Genomic DNA, 27910 nt, shown 5'->3' on the forward strand with positions numbered 1-27910 from the left:
ATATAAAATTCCAGAAAATGCAAACTAAATTAGCAATAGAAGGCAGAACAAAGGTTGCCTGGAGAGGGGGGAAGAGTGCAGGTAAGGGTGGGAGGAATTATCATGGGACATGAGGAAGCTTTTTTGGGTGACATATTGATGGTAGTGACTGTTTCACAGGTGTAAACATGTTAGAACTTATCAAGCTGTACACTTATACAGTTCACTACATATCAATTTCCTTGCATAAAACTGTTTAAAAAGTCATAAGGAAGCCAGATATGGTAGCTCATGCCTGTAATTGCAGCACTTTGGAAGGCTGAGGCAGGAGAATAGCTTGAGGCCAGGAGTTTAGGACCAGCGTGAACAACAAAGAGAGACTCTGTTTCTACAAAAACAAACAAAAAAATTAGCTGGGTGTGGTGGTGTGTGCCTGTAGTCCCAACTACTTGGGAGACTGAGGTGAAGGATTCCTTGAGCCCAGGAGTTCAAGGCTGCAGTGTGCTATGATTGCACCATTGCACTCCAGCCTGGGTAAAAGAACAAGACCCTGCCTCTAAAAAAATAAAATAAATAAAATTTGTTTTAAAAATCATTAGGTTACATTGCATATTCTAGGCAAATAAATTTGAAAGCCTTGATGAAATGGATAATTTCCAAGGCAAATAAAGATTACCAAAATGGAACCCATTATAAATAGAAAGCCTGAATAGATAATTTTCATAGAATAGAGGAAGTTACCAAGAAATTATCCCACAAAAAAGCATATTACCCAGAAGGTTTCACATCAGAATCTATCCTTCAAAGATTAGCTAGTTCTGATGCTTCATAAATTGTTCTAGAGCATTAAAAATGAACACAGACTTAAATTATTTTTATGATGCAAGTAAAAGAGTGAAATCTAAACCTGAAAAATATAGTATAAAAATTATGGGCCAATTTCACATGAATATTGAAGAAAATGTACTAAGTAAAATATTAACAAGTAAACCCATTAATACATTAAGAAAATAACACATCATGGCTAAGTGAGGTTTATTCTAGGAATGCAAGTTTGGTTCAATATTAAGAAATCATTTTATATAATAATAATAGAGTTAAAAAAACTGTGTGATTTGCAGATACTGGAAAAGCTTTTTACAGAACGCAGTCCATCTTTAAAAATAATGAATGTATTAATAATACCTATGCAAAAAATTTAGGGATGTACAGCAGAGAGACACCTAGAATTCTGAGATAATCACTAAAAAGTTTTTAAATACATGGTTCCTGTATTTAGTGCCCTACTATAAAATATATAAGCCTTACTCTCCTATCATGGGTAGAGATTGGGCTACATTATCAACTTGTTGACAGCTTCTAAAGATTCTTTCCTATACGTTTTAGAACTGAAAAGAATAAGCAAGTTACTTAACATATTAGTCTTCACAATGTTTATTATGTGTTATCTATAAGAAAAAATATCAGTCATTATCTGTCAATAGGCTATACGTGAAGTATATTTTTCTATCTTAAAAAAAACAGCCAGGCATGGTGGCTCATGCCTGTAATCCCTGCACTTTGGGAGGCCGAGGTGGGAGGATCACGAGGTCAGGAGTTTGAGACCAGCCTGGCCAACATGGCGAAACCCCGTCTCTACTAAAAATACAAAAATTAGCTGGGAGTGGTGGCAAGTGCCTGTAATCCCGGCTACTCGGGAGACTGAGGCAGAAGAATCGCTTGAACCTGGGAGGCAGAGGTTGCAGTGAGCCGAGATCGTGCCATTGCACTCCAGCCTGGGCAACAAGAGCAAGACTCCATCTCAAAAAAATAAAGAAAGAAAATAAGGAAGCCAAAGCTAGAAAAATATACTCTCTGAAGGGACACCTACATGATCTTGTGTTGGAGAATATAAAGGTAGTCCCAAATTTATAGAAATGCCCAGCAATTTAATAATGTAGTTCCTTTCACTGCATTTACTGAAACATGATATATGTGATTTTTGTGTCCTAGGGTACCAATACAAGCCTACTCAGACCAAAAAGAAAATAATATATATATATTTACAACAAACAGTAGACGATAATACTATTGTGTATACTCGCTGAATGAATTAAAGATATGAGATGAGACTAGAGCAGGCATGAAGAAAAAATACCTGTCCCCCAAAACAGAGATAATCATCCAGGAGACAGATCACAAATCCAGAGATGCAACTTATTTGAAAAGTCCTGGTTGCTTACACATATAGACCCCTCTGGAAGGGAAAAATAACTTCTAACATTTCCTTTTCTTGATCTAAGAAACTAATTTAATGTTTTTATTGGCTAAAATGAGCAATTTAGACTACCCATTCCCCATACAACTTGCCCACTTACATTAATTATATTAACTTTTCAATACTGTGGAGGCTCCCTTGTTGAGGTCTGATCTCTGTCTATACAAGTTCCCACAATCCTCTCATTTATAAGAGCCTCTCTAATATGAATTCACTCACTGATTTTTCCCAAGTTCCAACCTCTGAAGACTCTTCCATACTCATCACACTGGCAGGGTTTCCCTTTACTGTGAATTCTCCAATGCTGAAGAAAGCATCTCCACCTTCATCATGTTTATTGTGCAGATTCTCTGGTGCACAGTCAGTCCTGGCTTCTGGATGAAGGTCTTCCTACATTCTACATACAAGTTTGTATAAGGTTTCCTTGCTGAACAAAGGCCTCCTCAGTTATCACATTTATGCAGTCTCTCTCTCATGTGGATTCTTTGAAGTCAAATAAGGCCATGTGGCTGAAAACTTTCCCACATTCCTTATGCTGACAGCATTTTTCCTTGCGGTGGTTATTCTAGGGGGAAAAGAAGGTTCCACTATAAACAAAAGCCTTTCAAAACTTGTTGATTGCACAGATTGCAAAGAGATTCTCTTCATCGTGGACTCCATGATGCTGAGTAATGACTCACCAGAAACTAAAACTTTTACTACACTTACTGCATTGATGTTGCAGTTCTACAGACATTCCCCCCAACAAAATTCAGCATCTCCAGATTTTGTTTTGTTTTGTTTTGGAGTCAAGTCCTTAGCTTCCTTCTCAGTAACACCATCTAAAACAAAATGCACAGACAATTCCAATGTCAGTTGTCTCTTCTGAAATGAGATTTATAATAGGGTACAGTGATTAAAAATAAAACCCACTTTTACCTAAAGTGCATGCCTTTTCTAAGTCTCTAAACAAGCATCTCATTTTTGTGAAGGCACGTGGCAGGGTAGGAGTAGGGGGGTCCAATTTGGGTGAGAAGAGACAGCTAGGCAGAAAGAGACTGGAAGTGCATGGAAGACTTTCCACAAAATGTGACAATAAAAGAAATCAGGAAAGTATAATCAAAAAAGAGAAGATCAGTTTGAATCCAAAGCTGAGAAACAAGGAATATCATGAAACCAAGAGAAAGTTTAATTTGTAAAGGACAGTTAAAAGGACGATTTCTACTCACTGATAAGTATCTTGGCTACTACTATAGACCTACAGAATGTTCAATAAATATTTGTTGAGTGGATCAGTAAACAACGGGATATGATCAAAGTTAACTTGAAACAATAGCTAAACCAGTTTCAAAATACATACTAATCTGATGTGGGGAAATCAATAAACTGGAAAATTAACAGTGGGGAAATAACTTTTCTAGGTAATATTCATGTCTAAAATGTAAGAAAGCAACACTTTGAAGCTAAAGGAGTTAAGTGGGTCAAAAAAACAAAACCCCAAGCCCCTACAAATATGGCTGAGATTTCCTACTTAAAGAATCAGGTAGATAATGAGAAGGAGATGAGTAGAGACAAGGTTTCTGGGGAGAGGATGCTACTAAAAGTTCTAAAAGCTTCCCCCGTGAGGCTCTCCTCTTCTTTCTCTCCAGAGACGCGCTCTCATCAGCTTTCCATATCAAAAGGCAGTAACACTGAGAGGTAAACTAAGGTAGGATCTTAGGTTTGATCTGAAACCTTTGATTCCAAGGTACTATCTTTGCCAAACGCATATCTTGTTCTATCCTTTAGCCTGAGACCTAAAGGCAATGTGATAAAATTGGTCTTAGGAAATGGAATTTGAAGCTAAATCCTAAGTTAAAACACCCAACAAACAAAAAACCTAATATAGAAAGAGGAGGTCCCAGAGATGCACCTAAATAGCAGGAGAATTAAAACCTACTATTGATGGGAAATGTTGGGTTATGGCTCCAGAGACATCTGGTGGATCCTAAAGTTCAGGTTTGCTGCTTTCTATCCTATTCCCAAAGCCTTTTGCTAGTCAAGCTATAAGTGATCCTCCCAACCTTTCCCACCTGTGGTTTGTCCTTCATTCAAACTGTTTCTTCGACTTTTCCAGCATCATCGATTGCCTCGTCTCCACATTCTGGATGATATTATCTTACCTATATCTGCAGCTTCACAAGTAGGGGCCAGGGCCTGTTCCAGCACCTGCTTCATAATATGTATTTCTGGTCTCAGGAACTACTGGCAAAGCTTCCTAAGTCTTCTGACAGCTCTGTGAAGTCCAAGTGGCTTTTTCCAATGCTGGCAAACCTTCCCGAGTCTTCTGACAGCTCTGTAAAGTCCAGGTAGCTATCTCCAGAGAGTAACAATTTAAAGTTTGAGGAAAGACCTGTGATTTCTTTGCCAGCCTGATTCTTTGTTCTAGGCACAGCCTTCTTCCCTTACCATCAGTCACTATTAGAGATCTTTCCTGCAACAAGATTGCCATTCTGGAATGAGAGAGCTCAGGAGAAGATTCACTCCAGCTTGGGGTTCAGAGTGATTTTTCAGAAGTATTTCCTTGTAGCTGGTCTTCCTCCTGAGGCATAAAATAACAATGTTAACAGAAGCTAAATTTTGTTTACTTCTTTAGCCAAGAACTCACTTATCTGAACAAGGCACTGAAAGAAAATGGAACTCTGTCAGGAAGATAAATAAATTAGGAAAGCAAGAGTGACTGCAAATTATTAGCTAGCCCCATCTGCTAGCCTTTTACTCTCTAAAAGTTTTTATTAATAAAACTTTAAAGATCATGACCCTCTTCCCTTGGCTCCCCCCTACTTCAAAATATCCCATATAAACGGCAGAGATAAGAACATCAGAAATGAAAAATAACAACAGCTAATATTTATTTAAAATGCACCATGCATGCAGCCATTTAAGTAGACACTTATAATCTCACTGACAGAAGAATAAAACTGAGGCACAGAGAGATTAAGTAATTTGCTCAAAGTCACACAACAGCTAGGTGGATTCTGTCTTTTCTTGTACTCAGCGTCGATCTTGGGAAAATCATGAATCACATCATTTCCCCAAATGAACCCAACTTTCCTTTCACCAAACGGGGAACCCAGACTCCTTTTTCTCAACAGCCAGTTTTCCTGATACCTCAAAACTTGGAAGTCCTCCTTAACTTCCCCTGGCAGCTCTCAACCTATCAGGCCCAACCTCACCAGAGACACTGAACGGCCGGAGTGCACGAACCTGACACCACCCGCCTCCAAAGGTCCGTCACAAAGGCCAGAAAGGTCGGTATTTTCACGTGCCGCTGCCGTCAACGGCTGTCTCAGCATTCAGCTTCTCTAGGATTCTGGAGGCTTTCTCTGTGGTTGCCCGGCCGAACCCCGCCCCAGCTGAGCAGCGCGAGTTCCAGCTGAGCAGTCAGGTAACCCCAGGGGCCCATGCTCCCAGGCTGGGGCGCGTCAGACCCGTGCGAGGCCGGCCTTCCAGCTGCAGAATGTCGGAAGAGCGGCTCCGAAGGCAAACTTCGGATAGCACGGGCTGCTAGGCACCTCTGATAACTAACAGGTGCGGAGACAAAAGGGAAGAAATCTCTCCTTTCCAGCTTGGGCGGTAAGTGTCCCCTGCTGGCCACTGCTCGTCAGTTCTCCAGCAGGAAAGTAAAAGTATACCTGGGTGGGAGCTTTTATCTCAGGGCTAGGAGGACTGTGCAGCAGTCTGGGAAACATGCAGCTTGGTTAAAGGTAAATTTCGACCTGGGGCACTGGCATCTAGAGACAATGCATTTGAGAGAGCCCACAGCAACAATCAAAATAGCAGTTGTAAAGCACTAATGTGCCAAGCACTATTCTAACACTTCGTAAACTCATTTAATCTACATTGGGTTGGTACTATTATCCTTGTCATTTTACATAGGAGGAAACTGAGGGACGAGAGGTTAAATCCCTTGCCCAAAGTTACTTAGCTAGTAAGCTGAGATTCGAACCATGGCAATCTGTCTCTAGAATCCAGGTTCTTAAACCCTATCTCAGGAATAAGTAGGGAATTTGGCCAGAGGAAGCTGTAGAGTCCCTAAACTGCCTCAATCTTTATTTATCAGGGATGAAGTGAGGAGACATCTACTCCTAAATTCATTACTGAAGTAGGCAGAACTAAGGCACTAGATCAAAACACTAAGATATGCCCAGCAAGCTTGAAGAGGAGTAATGATGATGTAATCATAAATCAGAAGTAACAAATGGCTTCCACTATGGAGCCCTTCTTGGGACTTCCAGGAGCAGGCCAACTGGGCTTAGGAAAATGACTGTCAGGAGCAAACAGACATATACCCTAGAGATCAACTTGAACTATGATAGGTGTCTGAAACCCTTGACTGATGGGTTTCAGACACCTAAATGGTGTTTTTAACGTGTATGAAGAGAATCAACTGTCTCTTCAAGAGATGAAATCAAGGGAAAACTGCTGGCTCTAAATGATGGTCTTACAATGTAAGCTAGGGGGCTAACCAACTGAAAAGTTTAAAACACTTATCATAGTTGGCTTTGCCAACATTATATACATGAGGTCATAGATATATATAAAATACAAATTACAACACAAAAATATTCATACTTTTTACACGTTAATATATATATATGTAGAAATACAAGTAAAAAATAATGTGTGAGGACTCCTTACCAAACACACACAGAACGTTTTGAGAGGGAGAGGATCCAAAGAAATTCCAATAAAAAGAGCTGCTGTAGTGACTGTGGTATGTAACTTTTCGGTTTAAAGGATAAAAGTTGGGAAGAGATTCAATTAAAGGCTATCGAATGATTATGTCTAGGTTGAACAACAAACATTCGCTCAAATTCTGGCCTTGTGGAGTTAGGAGGGTCACCATTTGAACTGCAAAATTGGTAAGTCTTAAGCAAAGAAAAATATCATATATCCCATATATGTGTGTGTGTGCATTTTTAAATCCAAGAAGTATCTTCTAATATAAAATCACTTTTAAAAACTCGCATTAAAGATAGATCCATAATGGGTTATCAATACTTGGGGACAGATCTTTAAATCTTTCTGTATTAAATTAGACAGCCAAATATTCCTTATTCTGTGAGAATAATGCAGAGCGATTTATCATTCTAAGCTAAGAAGGGTAATCTTTTCATATAAAGAGCCCATTTTTAAAGTGGAATGTCTCCTGTGACACCCTCACTGTGCAGGCAACAAGAAGTAGAGCTGTTTATGCTGGCCAAACCTCATCCAAGATTTGGTATGCAGAGGGGGTGATAATATTATTACCTGAGGTGTTTGGACTCTAGGACTTTCTGAATCATTTTTCAGAATAATGACTGGAGATAAAAAGTTTTTACAGATAATTACTCAAGACACTGAATTACCACTGCAACACATGGTTTGTTCAACTGAAATAAAGAGAGGAAGTGTATCACAGAGGTTAAAAGTGTGAACTCTGGAACTGGGCTGCTTGGGTTCAAATCTTGGCCTGACCACATACTAACTTTGGGACCTTGAGCAGCTTTAGCTTATCTATTTCAGTTTCCCCAGCTGAAAGTGAAATGTTGTAAGTAAAGCATTTAGTAATGTCTGGCCCTTAGTAAGCAGCTAATAAGTGTGCAGTATTGTCATTAATAAATCCTTTTCTCAATTCCAAAAGATGGCCAATAAGAACAGCTTTGTTTTGACTATAACAACTCTACAAATAATCTGCATATTAACAAAAGAGGCTACTTCTGTACTGAGTACAGGAATGCAGACTTGCCTGAGTTCTTGTATCTTAGTGCTCTCTACAACCAACCTAATTACACAGTTGAGATGTCTCAATTCGGAGCCCTGCTCAATCCCACTGTCTTTCCTCATTAGCTTCATCTCATACCTCAAACTCTGGCAACCTCTTAATACAATTTATTTTTGGAAGGAGGGCCCCATTCTTTTTTCCTCTGCAGTCACTTCCCACTGCACTCTCTGGAATCAGTTTGATTGTCAGGCTACGTTTTCATTCACAGCCCGTGTTGAAACTCACCTCACTTTTCATTACTTTAGAAACTCGGCTCTTCCCCAACCTCTCCATGCTTTTTGCCTTAAACACTTAATGTCTTGTTTACTTTGAACCAATTAGAAAAGACAAGCCAGTCAATCTTATTCTTATCCTTAATATTATTTGCAAGCTTCATGATTCATTCAAGTTTTACATCAGATACTTCTATCTGGCCATTGTTACTACAATTAATGACCATTATTTCTACCTTGGACCTGCTTCGCTTTTATATTCTTCCATTCCATCCGGGATGGAAATTATTGTTATTTCAAAATCCACATACATAAAATGCTTCAGAGGTTTCTGGTTTCCTAGGATCTTGTCACTGTCACACCACATCTATATTTTATCCACAAAATGTACTCTTGACTTCATCACAAAGCATTCTCTCTTCACTGCACTCCCCAATGTAGCACTCCTATTCCGTATCTAACATGTCACATCCTCCATTTGCCCCTCAGGGCCTTCAATTTGCCTATATTGCCAATTTAGCTCCAATTAGTAGCCTTATTCTACTATATTTCCTCTTCATCCTGGAAAGCTAGTTTAATCCCCTTTGATGCCTACCTGGAAATTCCATGTCACTCCACCTTTTTTTGGTACTACAACTGTATTTAAGCATGAGAAATAACCAGAACAAAACCCCCACATGTATTTTAATTTTAATTTTATTTTATTTTGAGATGAAGTCTCGCTCTGTCACCAGGCGGGAGAGCAGTGGCGCGATCTCAGCTCACTGCAACCTCCACCTCCCGGGTTCAAGCGATTCTCCTGCCTCAGCCTCCCGAGTAGCTGGGATTACAGGCATGTGCCACCATGCCCGATTAATTTTTGTATTTTTAGTGGAGACGGGGTTTCACCACGTTGTCAAGATGGTCTTGACCTCCTGACCTCGTGATCCGCCCACCTCGGCCTCCCAAAGTGCTGGGATTATAAGCGTGAGCCACCGCACCCAGCCTCCACATTTATTTTTAAACAAGTATGAACTGTACCCTCCTATAATAGGCATATTCCATTGTTCTGAGTCTTTGTTTATGGTCCCTTTACAATATTAGGCATATAAGAAAGATTAAGTAGTGTGCAGAAAGGCAAATGGAGGAATGTGCGCAATGACAGAACATATTAAGCAGAAAATGAACTGGAAAGACCCCACGTAAAGGCACTCAGAGGAGTAGAAGGCAAGTTTAAAACAATGATTGCATTCCAGTGAGCAGTCAGATTAAAAGAGAGGCTCTGAAGTTACTATGAACAGTAATTTCAGTTTGGATAACAAGTCTATAAAATCAGATTAGATAAGGAGTATGCATAGCATGTTTGGTAAGGAGAACATTCTCACACAGGTTCTCATCACTAAGTAAAGTCCCCTCCACTGAGAAGAGTTTCTAACAGTGAAACAGCAAAAGAACTAACATAACTAACTCCATTTTAAGGAGTCTTTACCCATTCCTCCATGTAGGTTAATTTTAGAGCAGAGATAATATGCAAAAACAGCAATCATGTAGTTTTAAAAACTAACTCTGGGATTAAAGAAGTATGTATAACAATTACGTTTTGTTAAAGATTTATAGAAGCATTGTGACCCAACCAATGACAAAGAAGTTCCCAACCTCCTTGGACTCTTGCCGGCGCCCAGATGTCTGTGGTCATAGGTTACCTCTTCATCCCAACTCTGTCCTCTTCCCTTTGCCCTTAACATAAAAAGAGCCGAGCCCAAAATTTGTACTGTCTTAAAATGGTACTTTAGGACAGTAGTCTACCATCGTCTCAGTTTGCTGGCTCTCTGAATAAATCTGCTTTTCCTCGCACCAACTTTCTTCTCTCCCAAGTTTTGGCTTTGGAGCTGCAAGCAGCTGAACCTTGGTTTGGTTACAAGTTTGCATTCTCATTATGTGAGAAATGGGAGGCAGGGTAAACTTAGGTAGAGCATGAGCCTCACATACTTATAGCTACAGAGCTCCCAGGCTCACTCTGGGTTCCTTGTTTCCTGGAGGAAAAAGACTAGGTTTCCAATCCCAGTTACCTCAGTGCCTCACGTGTGCAACTCCAATGCTGGGGTTATGAAAAAAGCCTAACTAAGCAGTCCTCAACTTATGAGTAAGTTGTTTTTCAACTGTTCATTTGCCTTTCTCTCTTGTGAACTCAAGAAGGTTTTTCCACACAGAAAGTCATGTAAGTTCCAATCCCAGAAGCCAATTTGACACCTAATATACCTGAATTATAATACTTATACCATTATGACTTCTATGGGAATATGTGTTCATATTTACAACTTAGCTAGAAACATAATATTCCTATAGGACCAGAGACGCTTCTAGTTCCAACCCAGGGATGAAATTCTATACAGGGTTTATGGCTAGAGAGGCAAGACACAGGGGCACTAAGAAAATAGGGGTGGGGAGTATATTGTAGGAGTGAAGAGAAGATGGGACAAAGACACAGGGCTGTGTAGAAAGGTAATTAGGAGTGGGACTTACTAAGGAAGAATGCAGATTACCCTTCTTTTATTTTTCCCCTTCCCCTTTTGTCACTGTCTCACCACTTCAAACCCACTAACCAGCTAGAAGTGTGAAGAGAAGAGAGGACTGGAGTTGTGTTGGAGTGTGGTAGGAAGTCAGTCCCAGAAATTGTGGAGTTTGCTGTGGCAGGGTAGAAAAGGAAGGAAATAACAGGCCATCTCAGTAGAGATTAAAAATGATTTCTGTAAATAAAAAGACAGATCAGGAGCCATGTGTACTTCCATGTGGCTTGTCTGTTGTCCACTAAAATAATCAAGACAGGTTCTCATCCAAAGCAGAATTTTTACTCAGCAAGGCCAGGTTAGAGTCAACCAGTTTTGGTTGATTCATTTTTCAGAAGCCCAAGGGATAGTATCTCTAATTTGGGGTCCTTTTATGTGCTCAAGAAGTAAACAAACCAACAAAATGTAAATCAGTTCTCAAGAGCAATTATTAGGGAATTCAGAACATAGTGCTAACATGAGATCTGGGAAATAAAAGAAGGTAAAGCATAAAACAGAGAAGAGCACCAGGCCCTCCCCTAAATAAACAAACAACACAAGGCCTTGCACTCAGAAGACCCTTGGAATGTAGGTCTGTCTCTTTTTCTTTGAATACTTAAATCTGAAGGGATGGAAAGACCACCTTAAAACCCTAGTTTTTTGGCATGATGGGGGGGTCTAATTCCCTGTTCACCCCAAAGAGCTGATGGCACATGTTCCCTGTAAGGATCTCCTTGTGCTAAAAGTCTGCAGTGGCCTTTAGTTTATAGGACTGTGTTCAGGCTTCCCCACTTCGCAGACAGCCATGAAGTCAGCTGTCATTCAACTCAACGTTTCTCAAATTTTAAAGTATATTAAGTAACTGTGGAGCTATAAAAATGAAGATTCTCAACTCCCATCCTAGGCCTAATGAAGCAGAATGTGAGTGGGATTCAGGGATGTTAAACAAGCTCCTAACGTGATTTTGATGTTCATCAAAGTTGGAGGATCACTAGTGTAATGGCCAGAACTAGAAGTCAAGAGACCTGCACTTAGGTTACTGGTCTTTTTCTTTGTGTGGATTATAGCTATGTCGCCATCTCCATAGGCAAGCGTATTCTCATTTTTAAAATGGAGGATGCTTTTGATTTACCAACGTATTTTAGGAATTGAGAAAAGTGCTCTGTAAATGTTCAAGTGCTATAAAGTATTAGATGAAATTATTCACATTCTGGCCCTCTTATAGTCTGTCCCCAAGCTGTTTCTAGCTTAATGCTATTGATTGCCCAATTTGCATGAACCTTTTACTTCAGGTTGGCTAGTCTTTTCCCTGATGCTTCCAAACCACATGCACTCTTACGTTGGCTTACATTTGTTTTACCCATTTTCTCCCTTTTGACTGCTAAGTCTGCCCATCAAATCCTTATTTTAAATAAAATCTTTCTTCACCACTCCAGGCAAAAGTAACCTGTCCTTTAGAATTTACAGCACTTACAGTCTACAAAGTACCACTTTCATTCGACACCATCTTGTGCATCTATTCTACTCTCCTGTAGTCTTATTTGACTAAATATGTGGATCTTATCTATCCCAAACTAGGCTACAAACTCTCTGAGAAAAGAGTTTGGGGTTATCTTCTTGTTCTCCACAGCACCTAATACAATGGGCAGCACATAGTGAATTCTTATTAAATATCTGAGGTTTCCTTATAACAATGGTGACTGAAGTTTTGCCCCAATAATTGTAAAGCTAAATAGTATTTCTCACCGGCCTGAACTCTGTGAGATAACTTCCCTGTAGTCATCACACAGAAACAGATTTTTCTCCTTTGTGGATAGTCTGGTGTTGAGTAAGAGCTGAGTTCTGCCTGAATGACTTCCCACACTCTTTACGTACATAGGGACCACCTCTATTATGGATTCTCTGGTGTTTACTAAGATCTGACCTCTGTCTGAAGGCTTTTCCACACTCATCACATTGGTAGGGCTTCTCCCCAGTGTGGATTCTCTGATGCTGAATGAGGCTGGTGATTCCTCGGAAGGCATTCCCACACTCATCACATTTGTAGGGCCTCTCTCCAGTGTGGATTCTCTGATGTTCCGTGAGGACTGATCTTTGAGTAAACGCCTTCCCACACTTATCACATTTATAGGGTCTTTCTCCAGTGTGAATTCGCTGATGTTCTGTAAGACTTGTCCTTTGAATAAAAGCTTTTTCACATACCTCACATTTGTAGGGTTTTTCCCCAGTGTGAATTCTCTGATGCTGAATAAGGCCACTCTGACTGAAGGACTTCCCACATTCCTTACACTGATAGCATTTTTCTTTGTGGTGGATTTCCTGATGGGAAACAAGGGATGAGTTATAAACAAAGGCTTTTCCACACTCGTTGCACTCATAGGGCTTGGCGCCGGTATGAACTCCTTGATGCTGAGTAAGTATGGAACGCCGACTAAAACTTTTATTACACTGAGTACACTGATAAGGTTTGTCTCTTGTGTGGATCTTGATATGGTGAAAGAGGCCTGCTTTCTGACTAAAGGCTTTGCCACAGTCATTACAGTGATAGTGTTTTTCTCCTGTGTGAAGTCTCTGATGTTGGTTAAGAGCTGACCACCGGCCAAAGGCTTTGCCACACTCATTACACTTATAGGGTTTCTCTCCAGTATGTATTATTTTGTGTCGAATAAGCACAGTTCTCCCACGGAAAGCTTTTCCACATTCTTCGCATTTGTAGGGTCTGTCTCCAGTATGGATCCTCTGATGTTCTATAAGGTGTGAGTGCTGACTAAAAGCTTTTCCACAGTCATCACATCCATAAGATTTTTCTCCTGGACAGATTCTCTGATGTTCAGTATGGTCAGAGTTCTCAGTCAGGCTTACTCCATTTTCATCACAGGTAGGTTGTTTATCTTCTCTGGAGCATGCAGAGGGCTCTTCTGTTATTTCTTCAGGTTTATGAGTTTCTCCACACCTAGCAGACTTGGACATATCATTTTCAAATTTACTGGATGTATTCCCATGTGGTTCCATTTCTTCAGAAACTTCTTGCTTTAAATTCCCATACTCATTTCCAGTCTCAACATCTAAAACTAAGAAGGGATCATAAATGTTACCTCTTCTACCTTTCAAATGTATCCATACATTTTAATATTAAGCAGCTGTTAAGAAATAAAAAATGCAAGACTCTACCATCTTAGTCATAAAGAGAGCAAAATATATTTGTTTCAATATGGAAAACATATATGCATCAAAAAATATCTGGAAAGACACACAAAAAATTAGTAACAGTTACAACCTATTTCAGAGTAGGAGGAAGAGACTAGGTGGCTGGGAAAATCGAGTAGAATAGAAACTTTTCATTAAATAACTTAAAAAATTTTTGTTTTTGAGCCATGTACATTTTTACCTACTTAAAAAATTAAATGAAAATGAAAAGGATACAGAGAAAGTAGAAATAAGGTAGTGGATCTTTCACACATTCACCAACTTTTAATATTTTGCAACATTTGTTTTATTATTTTCTCTTTTTTTTTTTTGAGACAGAGTCTTGCTCTGTTGCTCAGGCTGGAGTGCAGTGGCGCGATGTCAGCTCACTGCAACCTCCGCCTCCTGGGTTCAAGTGATTCTCCTGCCTCAGCCTCCTGAGTAGCTGGGATTACAGGCATGCGCCACCACGCCCAGCTAATTTTTGTATTTTTAGTAGACACGGGGTTTCACCATGTTGGTCAGGCTGGTCTCGAACTCCTGACCTCGTGATCCGCCCACCTTGGCCTCCCAAAGTGTTGGGATTATAGGCGTGAGCCACTGCACCCAGCCTATTACTCCTTTTCTTTGTAAGTATACAAGTTTTTTTTTTCTTGAACCATCTGAAAGTTAGTTGCAGACATAATGGAGCAAAGTCTTATTTAATGAAGCAGAAAGAATATAGTGCAAGTGGAAGATAGAGGTATTGTCTGATAGGATAAAGGCTAAAAATAGCAAGGAGGTCAGTATAAAGAGAGAGAAATATCAGAAGGACTACATTAAGTGGTAAAGCCAGAATTTAGAAGAATATGAATATACAAAAAAGTAAGGGTTGAAGAGTGACAAACCAGGCTGTCTGAGAGTCTATATATGAGCCATCAGATTCTGAGAGGGCCTTTTTGACTTTAATGATCAGAAACAGTAGCAAGTACAAAAAAGCCCCAATGTCCTATGTTACCCATCTTCCCCTTCCTCCCAAGATGGGTCTTTCTTCTTTACCTTGCTCCTGTTGGGATTCAAGTTCTGGAGATTCATACTTTGGCTGGGCTTTCATGGACTGGAGGGACATACTGGGTTCTCCTTCTTTTCCTAGAGGTACCATCTCCTGCAAGAACATTTCCTGTTCCCCAGTGTGGGCTGAGACCTGAGGAAAATGAGATGAGGCTGACAGACTCACTCTGATAACAGAAAACAAAAAGTATACTATTTGTGGCAGTGGCTGAACCCTGAAATGACCTTTTTCCCAGATATAAGCCTGCCATAACCCTACCCATTCTTCAAGGCCAATATAAATGTTGCCTCCTCTGGGGAATCTTCCCTTCTCCACCCAGATGTAATTTCTCCTGTTGTTACCGCTAAATTATGTTGGTTGTGCCACTTTTACTTCTTTATCTTATGCTCAAAGAAGTGGAGAAAGGAAAGGGAGAAAGACAAAACAAAGGAGAGAAGAAAAAGGTGAAAAGAGGCAGAAAGGAGGAAATAAGATAGAACTTAGGGTAAAATAAAACATTAAGAGAGAAAGAGGAAAAGGAAAGGGGATATGTAAAGCTAAATAATGTAGAGAAATGATAAAAAGAAAAAAAGGCACCCTTGGGATGCCATGGTGGGAGGATTGCTTGAGGCCAGGAGTTTGAGACCAGCCTAGGCAATATAGCAAGACCCCATCTCTCCAAAAAAATTAAAAATGATCTGGGCATGGTGGCGCACATCTGTAGTCCTAACTACTCAGAAGACTAAGGCAGGAGGTTTGCTTGAGCCCAGTTCAAGGTTATAGTGAACTATGATTATACTACTGAACTCCAGCCTGGGTGACAGAGACACCGTAGCTCCCAAAAAAAAAAAAAAAAGAAAGTCGAAGGGAACAAATGAGGAGAAAGAAAGGGAAAAGAAGAGAAGGAGAGAAATCTCTTCCATATTCATTCCCTAAGCTGTTCCCAATAGTCTCTGCTCTTCTGAGGTGCCTGTCCCACTTCTCTCTGGGAAGATTATCTTATTTTATACTTATCCAAGATCACAATCATCTCAAAAATCATCTACTCTTCATTTTATCTATCTCCACCCTCATACTCCTCTCCATTTCTTCTATCTTAGGATGATGTCTTCTCTTTTTCAAGGCTTACATCTCTACTTTTGCCTTCAATCCCATCACTTTTGGCTTCCCTCTGACCCTTGCTCCCTCAGTTAACTAACTCATTTATTCAGCAATTTCAGCCACTGGGTGGCTCCCATTCTTCCATGGACCTATTTCCTCTTGCATTTAAAAATAACAGGTTTCTTCAACAAGGTATTGTAAAAAGCAGGGATTTGGAATCACACGGATTACTTACTCTCTCTCTTAGTCTAGTAGCTCTGTGACCTTGGGCTAGTTACTTACTCTCTCTGAGATTATAAATAACATTTGTATAAAGCACCTTGTACAGGGATTGGCATACAACAGGCTCTCAAATTACTCCCCCATTCTCTTCAAAGGTTAAATTTTATAACTAAGAAATCACCATATACTGCCTCTATTTCCCTGATACAGTTTCATTTTGTAGCCTCAGTCTTCAGAATAAAAGCCAGAGTCAGCAAAATGCTATCTCAGATGTATAGAAAACGGTGTTTTGATATCTCACATTTTGAAAAAAGAAAGCAGAGGGAAAGGGCCAGTACTGTGAGCTGTACCTTCTATTCTGGGATCTCTGGTCAGGCCTCAGAAATCAAGCTGTAAACTCCATTAGATGCCCCGTGCAGTGCTTTCAGAGAAAGAACTGGTTGGCAATACAAATTCAGCACATTTAAAACCAAATTACTTTTGCCTGCATCTAAGAATCCCATTCTTTGTACCTCCCTAGCTACTGTTTCTACTGCTCATTACTCCCTTCATGATCTCATCCTATCTCGTGGCTTTAAATACTATGCATATTCTGAAAAGCCCCCATTCTGTAGTTCTAGCACAGACCCTTCCACTGAATTCCAGTTTATTATATCTAGTTGTTTGCTCAACTTTTCTGCTTGGATTCTAATAGGAATCTCAAAATTAACATGTCTAAACCCTGTTTTTTTTTGTTTTTTGTTTTTTTGAGGCAGAGTCTCACTCTGTCGTCCAGGCTGGAGTGCAGTGGCAAGATCTTGGTTCACTGCAACTTCCGCCTCCTGGGTTCAAGCGATTCTCCTGCCTCAGCCTCCTGAGTAGCTGGGATTATAGGTGCCTGCCACCACACCTAGCTAATTTTTGTATTTTTAGTAGAGACAGGCTTTCACCATGTTGGCCAGGCTGGTCTTGAACTCCTGACCTCAGGTGATCTGCCCACGTTGGCCTCCCAAAGTGCTAGGATTGCAGGCATGAGCCACCCTGCCTGGCCCAAACCCTAAGTTTTGATTCCTGTCTTTCCACCCCAAACCCACTTCTCTCCCAGTCTTTACCATCTCTATGAATGACAAATCCACTCTATCTGATGTTCAGACCAAATACTTCGGCATAATCCGTAACTTACTTTCTCTCATATTCCACATTCTATATAAAAACAAACCCTGTCAAGCTCTATCTCCAAAATATATCCAGAATCCAATCACATTTTACCACTCCCACTGCTACTATTCTACTCCAAGTCACCAATATCTCTTGCCTGGATTATTGCTTATTATTATTGCTCCTAAAATGGTTTTGTTGCCTCTACCTTTTACTCCTATGCCTACCCCAGCCCCATTGTGGAACTTTCTCACAGTAGCCAGAGTGACTATTTAAAAATTCAAGTCAGATTATATCTCTCTTCTGTTCAAAATTCTCCAATGACTTTCCATCTCAGAACACAATTCGAAATTCTTATAATGGCCTACAAGTTCTGACATAATATAATCTTATAAGCATCTTATTTCATCTCCTCCTTGACAAACACATCTCCACCATGATAAGTACATTCTCACTTCAAGACCCTCTGCCTGAATGCTGTTATCCCTGATAGCTTATGGCTTGCTCTTTTCATTCAGATTTCTCCTGTAAATGTCACCTATCTGAAAAACCTTCTCTGACAAGTCTACAGAAAACAGCACAATCCCCACTTATTTCACTATTCCTTTTCTCTGCTTTTATTGTTGTTGTTGTTTGAACAGAATTTATTACCACCTACATCTTGTATGTTTGTTGATTTTTTTTTTTTTTGGAGATAGGGTCTCGCTGTGTCGCCCAGGCTGGAGTGCAGTGGTATGATCATGGTTCACTGCGGCCTCGATCTCCTGGGCTCAAGCAATCCTCCCACTTTAGCCTCCCAAGTAGCTAGGCCTACACGCACCTGCCTGGCTAATTTTTGTATTTTTTATAGAGATGGGTGTCTCACTATGTTGCCCAGGCTGGTTTGTTGATTTTTAATTTACTATCTGTCTCAGTGGACCAGAATCTACATGAAAGCAGCAACCCCCTGTGTTTTGTTCGCTGTTGCATTCACAGTGCCTAAAACAGTACCTAGTCCAAACAGACATTCGGTAAATATGTGCTTAATTGTTTCCTACAGTCTTTAACTTTGTTAGGAGTGTCTCCATTATACTAGTCTTTCAACCTTAAAATCCCAAGTGTTTAGCTTAGAATACATTGCTCTGTAAAGAGTTCTCCATTGGTTCTTCCTTCTTTATTTAATAGAGCTAATCTGTCATCATTTCCAGTTCTTACCTAAGACATGCCTCATCTTTGGTAATCACACTTTCATGATCCTATTTCTTTTTGTTTGTTTGTTTGTTTTTTAAATGGAGTCTCACTCTGTTGCCCAGGCTGGGGTACAGTGGCACAATCTCGGCTCACTGCAACCTCTGCCTCCTAGGTTCAAGTGATTCTCCTGCCTCAGCCTCCCAAGTACCTGGGATTACAGGCACGTGCCACCACACCCGGCTGACTTTTGTATTTTTAGTAGAGACGGGGTTTCACCATGTTGCCCAGGCTGGCATTGAACTCCTGACCTCAGGTGATCCACCTCCCTCGGCCTCCCAAGTGCTAGGATTACAGGCATGAGTCACCGCGCCTGGCCTCATGATCCTATTTCAAACTTAGATATTTTTGCCACATGTTCCTACCCTCTCTATTGTATTTTGTATCACATTGCTAGATTATACTTCCATTTCATTATTTCCCTAAATTTCAAACTCTTTATACCAGGGTTTGCTAGCATTGGCTCTACTGACATGTTGGTTCACATAATTCTTTGTTGTCTGGGGCTGTCCTGTGTTTTGTAAGAGGTTTAGCATTAGCCTTGCCCTCTCTACCCACTAGATGCTAGCAGCACCTCTCTGAGTGATCCACTAGATACTAGCAGCACCTCCCAGAGTTATAACACCCAAAAATGTCCCAAGACATTGCCAAATGCCCTCTGGGGCACAAAATTCGCACTGGTTGAGAACCACTGTCTCATTTTAGTATTAAAAACCAAACAAAAACGTTCTACATAATTTGGTTCTCTTTTACATCTTACAATTAGTAAAGCTCATTTAGACTCAAGGAGAAAAGGTTGGGGGCATCTGTCCTACAGAATAAAATCTGAATTCCAGAGGTTGACATTCAAGGTCCTGGACACTATCTCAACTCTGCTATTCAGAATTCACCCTTCCAACCTAACTGGGCTTTCTGCTAATCAAAGAAACACAGATCCCCACCCTGCTCTCCTCACTAACTTTCCATTGTACTCCCACATCTCATTCCCCTGAAATAGTTAATTTCTCCATTTTAAAACCCTGTAATGGAGTCAGAGCAATGGATATATCTGCAAAACCTTAATTCTTAATTATTTGTATTGTGCAACAGAGTGATGCCCCTCCAAGAGACTGCTTCCCGTCCTGCTACTTTCATCTCTCTGATACCTTCTCTTGTCTTAGAAGTTTTCTAAGATGAGCAGCATGTTTATCAAACAGAATTTTGTAGCTTAATAGAGAAATATAAAATCTTTCCACAGAAAAGTTTAAATAAATTGGGACCACATTAGCCAACTTTCCGTGAAACTCATGCCCCTTTCTGATGCACCAAACTGTCAAAAACATGCTTCGTGAAAAAATGGCTGTTCTTCACTCTGGCCTAGAAATCCACAATTTATGTTTTCTCAAACAGAAGTCACATCTTTTTTCTCACCTGCTCTCCTGGTTCATCCAGTTCTCTCTCTAAATCCTCCAGCACAGTCACCACCTCCTCCCCACTCTCTGGATGCTGCTCCTGCACCCAGGCCTGGAGCTCCTCAGGTAGGATGGTCAGGAACTGCTCCAGCACCAGCAGCTCCAGAATCTGTTCTTTGGTGTGGGTCTCTGGCCTCAGCCACTGATGGCAAAGTTCTCGGAGTCGGCTCAAAGCCTCACGGGGACCAGATGTCTCCTGGTAGCAGAACTGTCTGAAGTACTGACGGAAGACCTCTCTGCTATGGGTGTTGTTTTTACGCAGGTCCCAATCCTGTCTTGTGGTATATTTCTCCTCCTCAATCTTTACTTCCAAAGGTTCATCCTGGTCCATGTGGGCCTGGATAGCCCAAGTAGATGCCATTTTAGCTGTGCTAGAACTACCGGTGTTTCAAGTAAGATCTCACCTGGAAAATGTATTCCTGGACAGTCCTGAAGAATAAGCCATCATTATTAATACAAACTCTACCATAAAGTCAAACTGCAAATTCTGAGAACTTAACTATGACCTTTGAAATCTGGCCTCCAGATGAATATAGGATACTTACTCAGAAAAATACTCTGATAGAAAATACTTAAGATTAGACCAATTTAGGCCTGGCGCAGTGGCTCACGCCTGTAATTTCAGCGCTTTGGGAGGCCGAGTCGGGCGGATCACGGTGTCAGGAGATCGAGACCATCCTGGCTAACATGGTGAAACCCTGTCTCTACTAAAAATACAAAAAAAAAAAAAAAAAAAATTAGCCAGGCGTGATGGCGGGCGCCTGTAGTCCCAGCTACTCGGGAGGCTGAGGCAGGGGAATGGCGTGAACCTGGGAGGCGGAGCTTGCAGTGAGCCAAGATCGCGCCACTGCACTCCAGCCTGGCGACAGAGCGAGACTCCGTCTCAAAAAAAAAAAAAAAAAAAAAAAGATTAGACCAATTTAAAGAGAAAGACTGAGGAAAGGTGCCAAGTTGTTTCAGGACTTAAGAGTAAGACTTGTTAGTAAACTTATTCTCATTTGGTCCTAAATGAAAGACAAATGGAATAAAACTAACATTTAGATCAAGTAAATAATAATAACAAAAGGTTAGGACATCCTTGATTAGTTATTTTTATCTTTTGAATGTCCAGATGTCTGGTGGAAACCATGAAATCACAAAAGCAACAAAGTCATGTAAATGTATTTCCTCAGGGACTTAATCTTTCTGCTCCTCATTCTTCATTTATAAAGTGAGAAGGCTGAAGAGGTTACTCTTTAAGGCTTCCCTCAAACCTCGTGGTCTGTGATTATAATCTGAAGTGAGGAAGGCCCAGGAAAGGGTCCCTAGGACGCTGGCGAGAGTCTGTGACCCACCACTGTCCAGAAATGTCGGTAAGCGCTGAACCCAAGGATACACAGCCCGAAGCAAACGCGGAAGGTATGGGTCTTACAGCCTGGAATTGCTGCAGAGACTGGGAGCCAACCCCTCATCCTAATGTCCCAACGCACTTTGGGGAGGGAGAGCTTCCTGCGGATCCGCCTGGGTTTGGGAGGACCGGGTCCACTCTGCACCGGCCAGAGCCTGGAATACAGCAATCTCCCGCCCACCTGCTCGTAGCGTACACAGGACAACATCGCTCACCTGCGGCCCCCAGGGCCAGAAGAGAACTCCCTCCTACGGAGCGAAGGCAAGAGGCCTCGAACCCTTTTGGGACCCGGAACCCATCAAAAGTGACCCACAAAGCCCGGAAGCGGCCACGGGGGTGCTAAGAACCAGCCCGCGCGGGGCGCACTTCCGCGGCCGCTCTAGGAAGGGGGCGAAAGGGGCTTTCAACTCGGTAGTGTTTCCGCGCGTCTACGTGGGAGGAAAGCTGAAGGCATTCAGGCCCGCGGGTAAATGGAACGGGTTTATCTTTCTCCTCTTCTTTACCCAGCCATTGTCCACACTTCCCCCGACCCGATGGGTGGTCGAGGCTTGTAGAACTGATTTTAAGACAGGGAAATCCCTTGCGTCTCCATTCACTTTGGGATTCTGTGTCTCTGACGTTAGAGATGCCTCAAAGGGATGTTCTCCGGGGGACCTTCCCAAATCCGCGCTTAGCGGTGGCAAAGGGGCTTCTTCCACACACACTTCTCAAGGGCCAGCCGGCTGGTTTCTGCCGGCTCTTTCGCCATCCACGATTCTCTTGATGTTCTCTTTTATGTGCTGATGTATGATTATATGTCAGAAAACCCGGTTCAATGGAAAAACTGTAAAAAAAGGATAATTTAGTAAAATAGCAAGATATAAAGTTAACACACTAAAATCAACGGCCTTTATATATGTGAATAATCAATGATAACGAGTTACGAGATAAAATGGAAGAGAAGACCATATTTACAGTAGCAGCAAAAAAGTGAAACTAGGAATAAACTTAACAAGAAATGAACAGAACTTCTATGGGGAAAGATTTAAAACGTTCCTAAAAGGCCAAGTATACATTTAAACAAACAGAAAACGATATGAGGTTCTTGGAAAGACTCAAAGAGGTCAGTCCTCCCTAAATACGTATGCAACTGTAGTATTCCAACAAAAATATCAATAAATATTGTTCTGGAATTAGATAAACTGATTATAAAGTTCAAGTGGGGAAATAAGAATAGCCAGGAAACCCATGAAAAAGAAAAATGGTGAGGGTCAGCCTTATCAGATACTGGAACATACCCATATGATTTTAGTGTATTAACAGAGAGAAAGAATAGACCAGAAATAGATCCAGGTATGTAAGGATATTGAGTAAATGATGAACGTGACACCACATATCAACAGGGAAATGAAGAACTTAGAAGTTGTGCTGGGATGATAACCATTTGGCAAAGGTAAAACTGGATTTGTATTTCCCACCACACATCACAATAGAGATAAATTCTAAATGGATCTGAGATCTAAATGTAAAAAATCCACCTATACATGTATTAGAAGAAAACATGAATAATAATTCTAACACGTGGGAATGGGGAAACATTATCTAACCATATGACTCAAAATCTAAAACCCATAAAAATAATAAATCTGGCTACATGAAAATAAAATGTATTGCTTGTCAAAAAAAATAAGGAAAGAAAAAGGCCTGCAACATATCACAGGCAAGGGCTAGTTTTCCAAATATCTGAAGAGCTCCTAAAAATTGAGAATAACCAATAACCCAATAGAGAAAATGGCCAAAAGAAATAAATAGTTGACAGAATAAGAAATGCTAGCAGCCCTCAAACATCTGTAAAGATGTTCAACTTCACTCAAAATATGAACATACAAATTAAAAACTATGCTGACTGAGGTACCGTTAGTCATCAGATTGGCAATGGTACAAAAGTTTGACAGCATGCTCTACTCATGAGGAAGGAGAAACTCTTAACATTCTAGTGGGAATGCAAAATGGTACAACCCATAGGTAGGAAAGATAATACTATACAGCAAAATTATATATGTAAGTTTACCCTTTGTTCCTGCAATACCACTTCTAGAAATCCATCTCAAAGATACTTTAACAAAAATATGAAGTGACACACACACAAGATTAAATGGGATCGGGGGAGACCTGATTTTTAAAATGCCAAATATGAGGGGATGAAATTGAGAAATACTCAGGAGGAAAAATGGATCAGGGCTTCATCATTGATTATGTGGGGGATAAGAGAACCAAAAAAAAAAAAAAAAAAAAAAGCCTGGTATCATCAGAGGATGGTGGTCCCTCCACCAAGACAGGGGACACTAAATGACACGTAGCATTTTGAGAAGAAATTTATGAGCACAGTTTGGCCATGTTAAGTTCGAAATCCTAGGAAGCATTACACTGTAGATGTTGCTATTTGTTAATGGATTGGTTTAGGAATTTGTGGGTCTAGGAGTCATGAGAAGAGAGTTAGCTTGAGATCCATATTTTGGAGCCTTCCACCTTTCAGTAATGGTTAAAACGATTAAGATATTTCATGAAATGTGTGGTGCTAACAAACAGCCTAGGACAGATTTCTGGAGTGCCCTTTGCCCCCTACTGCCAGCCCTATAGATTCTTCTTTCAGGGCATCTGCAGAGAAGAGAGAGAGAGATCCCTCCTCACACCATGCCGGGGCTCAAATCTCACCTGAAGCCGTAGAACATCTCAGAAAACAACAGACAGAGAAATTATTGGGCAACAACTTGAATTCAACCTGGAAGTGAAACTCAAGCTCACTTTGGGGTCCCTTTCTAGGCATCTTGAAGGATTTTTGCAACGCAGTTGTTTTCCAAGTTCCACTTGGCATGACTTACTGTAAGAAGCTGATATGAAAGTCTCACTTAAAAAGTCAGCTTGCACCAAGGATGATTGACTTGGCATAGTTCCCAGGGACCTAGGTGAAACAGTCAACTTTTTGTCACAGATGCAATGTAGTCACAAGAAAAGAGCATCTAAGCACAAAGAGAGCTTAAGACAGAACTCTGAGTAAAACCGATCTCCGTTTTTGACACTAGAGAAACACAAGGATATAGAGACAAAGAGCAGACAAAATGGATCTCCAGAATACCTTTATTTTAAACAAGTTTTGTCTAACGTTATTACTAACACTTTTCGGCCATTTTACTAACCAAATAACTCTAACATTTAAGAAGGAGAAAGTTTCCTGTGATATATTGATAAGCCTTCTAACTGCACTTAAAAGGGAAAAAACCCAGATGTTGAGATCTAGGACTCAAAGACTAACAGAAAAGGTAAAACTGTAATATTGGAAGCTCACTTTGTTACTTTGTGAAAGTGAAAGCATGTATTAACTTGATTAGCTCATAATTGTGCCAGGTTTATTTAGTGAGGTTGAAAGGGGATGGAGACAATTGAGAAAAAAGTTATTTGGGAAAAGATTTTGAAAAAGGCTTATTTTTCCTTCAGACTTTAAATCTGAGGTGGATAAAGGTATTGTGGAAAATTAAAGATGGCTACAAATTATTTGACATTTCTCATCAGGATGTGGGGTCTATGTCACTTTCCCTTGAATCTGAGTGGGGTTAATCATTAATTTGACCAATAAAATACTGCAAAAGTGATGCCGTGGTTTCTGGCCTGAGCCTTTGGAGAGCAGCAGCTTTCACTTTTTGTCTTTTAGAACAATTGCTCTTGAAGTCCTGAGCCACCATGGAAGAAGTCTGCCAACCCTGCTTTCCAGTGACTGAGCTGCAAGAATCCTTCAAGATGCCGAAAAAATGACCCCAAAGTGAGCTTTATGTGGCTCCGAGACCACATAAAGAAGCTCTGAGACCACATGGAGAAGATTAGCCCGGCTAAGCCCACTTTTCTGGCTGTCCCTGCCAAGGCACTTGGCATGGCAGTGAAGCTGTCTTGGATTTTCCAGACAAATTATACTGCCAGATGAATACCAGCAAGTGATCTTAGTTGACACCACATGAAACAGAAGAATTTCTCAGCTGAGTCCTCCCCAAATTCCTGGCCCAAAACATGATGGTGTGGTTTTTTCCACTGTTTTGGAGTAACTTTTTATGCAGCAATAGATAACAAGATCAGATGTTTACTAGATTGTAATGGTTTGATTAGACTGTTTCCTAAGAATATTAACTTTCCTCTGTTTCAATGACATAGTCAATATGCAATTTTCAATTTGTAGTTGATATTTAAATTTCCAGTTAGGAAAAAGCTTGATGTTGAGGACTTGCACTAAATTTTAGGCCAGGTATAGCTCCAATTTTTATGGAAATTATTATATACAGTATAAGGTAATTTTTTATGGGCTATAGTTAGCAATTTCTTTTTTATCTTTTTTATTATTTATTTTTTATTGTACTTTAAGTTCTAGGGTACATGTGCACAACGTGCAGGTTTGTTACATATGTATACATGTGCCATGTTGGTTTGTTGCATCCACTAATTCATCACTTACACTAGGTATTTCTCCTAATGCTATCCCTCCCCTATCCCCCCACCCCACGACAGGCCCCGGTGTGTGATGTTCCCTGTCCTGTGTCCAAATGTTCTCGTTGTTCAATTCTCACCTACGAGTGAGAACATGCGGTGTTTGATTTTCTGTCCTTGCGATAGTTTGCTCAGAATGATGGTTTCCCGCTTCATCCATGTCGCTACAAAGGACATGAACTCATCCTTTTTTATGGCTGCATAGTATTCCATGGTGTATATGTGCCACATTTTCTTTATCCAGTCTATCATTGATGGACATTTGGGTTGGTTCCAAGTCTTTGCTATTGTGAATAGTGCTGCAATAAACATACGTGTGCATGTGTCTTTATAGTAGCATGATTTATAATCCTTTGGGTATATACCCAGTAATGGGATCACTGGGTCAAATGGTATTTGTAGTTCTAGATCTTTGAGGAATCGCCACACTGTCTTCTACAATGGTTGAACTAGTTTACAGTCCCAACAACAGTGTAAAAGTGTTCCTATTTCTCCACATCCTCTCCAGCACCTGTTGTTTCCTGACATTTTAATGATTGCCATTCTAATTGGTGTGAGATGGCATCTCATTGTGGTTTTGACTTGCATTTCTCTGATGACCAGTGATGATGAGCATTTTTTCATGTGTCTGTTGTCTGCATAAATGTCTTCTTTTGAAAAATGTCTGTTCCTATCCTTTGCCCACTTTTTGATGGGGTCGTTTGATTTTTTCTTGTAAATTTGTTTAAGTTCTTTGTAGATTCTGGATATTAGCCCTTTGTCTGATGGGTAGATTGCAAAAATTTTCTCCCATTCTGTAGGTTGCCTGTTCACTCTGAGGGTAGTTTCTTTTGCTGTGCAGAAGCTCTTTAGTTTAATTAAATCCCCTTTGTCTGTTTTGGATTTTGTTGCCATTGCTTTTGGTGTTTTAGTCATGAAGTCCTTGCCCATACCTATGTCCTGAATGGTATTGCCTAGGTTTTCTTCTAGGGTTTTTATGGTTTTAGGTCTAACATTTAAGTGTTTAATCCATCTTGAATTAATTTTTGTATAAGGTGTAAGGATGGGATCCATCTTCAGCTTTCTACATATGGCTAGCCAGTTTTCCCAGCACCATTTATTAAATAGGGAATCCTTTCCCCATTTCTTGTTACTAACCAATTTCTTAATCACATTAAACACTAAACCAAATCAGGGTTAGACCTGAAACCTTTTTAAAAAATCAAAGTGTGGGATCCTGTAGTAACTATATTAAACAGTTGTTGTCAAATCACATTTTTGTATTTTAAATCCATATTTCTCACCTAGAAAAATGTTAGTATTTAAACTCAATATATAAACATTTAACATATTACCAAATTTTAAATTCTCATATTTATTAAAAAATACTAATTTCTGGCCAGGCGTGGTGGCTCACGCGTGTAATCCCAGCACTTTGGGAGGCTGACGGGAGAGGATCACCTGAGGTCAGGAGTTCAAGACCAGCCTGGCCAATATGATAAAACCCTGTCTCTACTAAAAATACAAAAATTAGCTAGGCATGGTGGTGGGCACCTGTAATTCCAGCTACTTGGGAGGCTGAGGCAGGAGAACTGCTTGAACCTGGGAGGCGGAGGTTGCAGTGAGCCAAGATCACTCCACTGCACTCCAGCCTGGGCGACAAAGTGAGACTCCATCTCAAAAACAAAACAAAACAAAACAAAAAACTAATTTCTTAACTCTAAATCATCATTAGTGATAATAAAGGAAGTATTTCATTTACAGATTTGAAATCAGAAGCCAAAAGCAAAACAAAGTTTTGTGATGTGAATTCTGTGAGCTTCAGAAAGTATATAGTTGAGAACACAGGTACTTCAGAGAAAGCATATAGTTAAGAACACAGGTAAATATGTCAATAAAGGAAGAACCTTCAGGGTTCACATG

General features: G+C 40.4%; 1 protein-coding gene and 1 long non-coding RNA gene across 6 annotated transcripts; one reads left to right on the forward strand and one right to left on the reverse strand.

The window, feature by feature from the left end:
* Window positions 1-1397: 1397 nt before the first annotated feature.
* Window positions 1398-21855, reverse strand: ZSCAN12 (zinc finger and SCAN domain containing 12). 5 transcript variants are annotated; one of them, XR_008503208.2, is made up of 7 exons: window positions 21715-21840; window positions 20072-20541; window positions 14983-15127; window positions 12683-13829; window positions 4378-4796; window positions 2945-3057; window positions 1398-2801 (listed from the first exon to the last, which is right to left on the reverse strand). XR_008503208.2 is itself a non-coding variant. In XM_054492099.2 (5 exons), the coding sequence occupies exons 2-4, from the start codon at window positions 20471-20473 to the stop codon at window positions 12541-12543; spliced, it is 1836 nt and encodes a 611-aa protein (XP_054348074.2). In that variant the 5' UTR covers window positions 20474-20541; window positions 21715-21800; the 3' UTR covers window positions 4663-4796; window positions 12505-12540. The 5 variants fall into 5 exon arrangements, 2 of the variants coding, with proteins under 2 accessions (XP_054348074.2, XP_054348073.2); XR_008503206.2 differs by having other exon boundaries at window positions 1398-3057; XR_008503207.2 differs by having other exon boundaries at window positions 1398-3057; window positions 4288-4796; window positions 21715-21800.
* On the forward strand, window positions 5365-26332 carry LOC134739700 (uncharacterized). Its single transcript, XR_010126613.1, has 3 exons — window positions 5365-5830; window positions 7047-7119; window positions 25188-26332. It is a non-coding gene; the product is annotated as an uncharacterized LOC134739700 (long non-coding RNA).
* Window positions 26333-27910: the final 1578 nt, after the last annotated feature.

The sequence above is a fragment of the Pongo pygmaeus genome, chromosome 5, assembly GCF_028885625.2.
Source record: "Pongo pygmaeus isolate AG05252 chromosome 5, NHGRI_mPonPyg2-v2.0_pri, whole genome shotgun sequence".
Lineage (NCBI taxonomy): Eukaryota > Metazoa > Chordata > Mammalia > Primates > Hominidae > Pongo > Pongo pygmaeus.

What these genes read in the sequence shown, in the direction of transcription:
- ZSCAN12 (XM_054492099.2), bottom strand. Translation starts at nt 20,473, where the DNA reads ATGGCATCTACTTGGGCTATCCAGGCCCACATGGACCAGGATGAACCT. An exon ending in TGGATGAACCAGGAGAGCAG is followed by an intron (nt 15,128 to 20,071) that starts GTGAGAAAAAAG and finishes CATTTTCCTCAG; the next exon opens with GTCTCAGCCCACACTGGGGA. An exon ending in TGAATCCCAACAGGAGCAAG is followed by an intron (nt 13,830 to 14,982) that starts GTAAAGAAGAAA and finishes ATCCCTTCTTAG; the next exon opens with TTTTAGATGTTGAGACTGGA.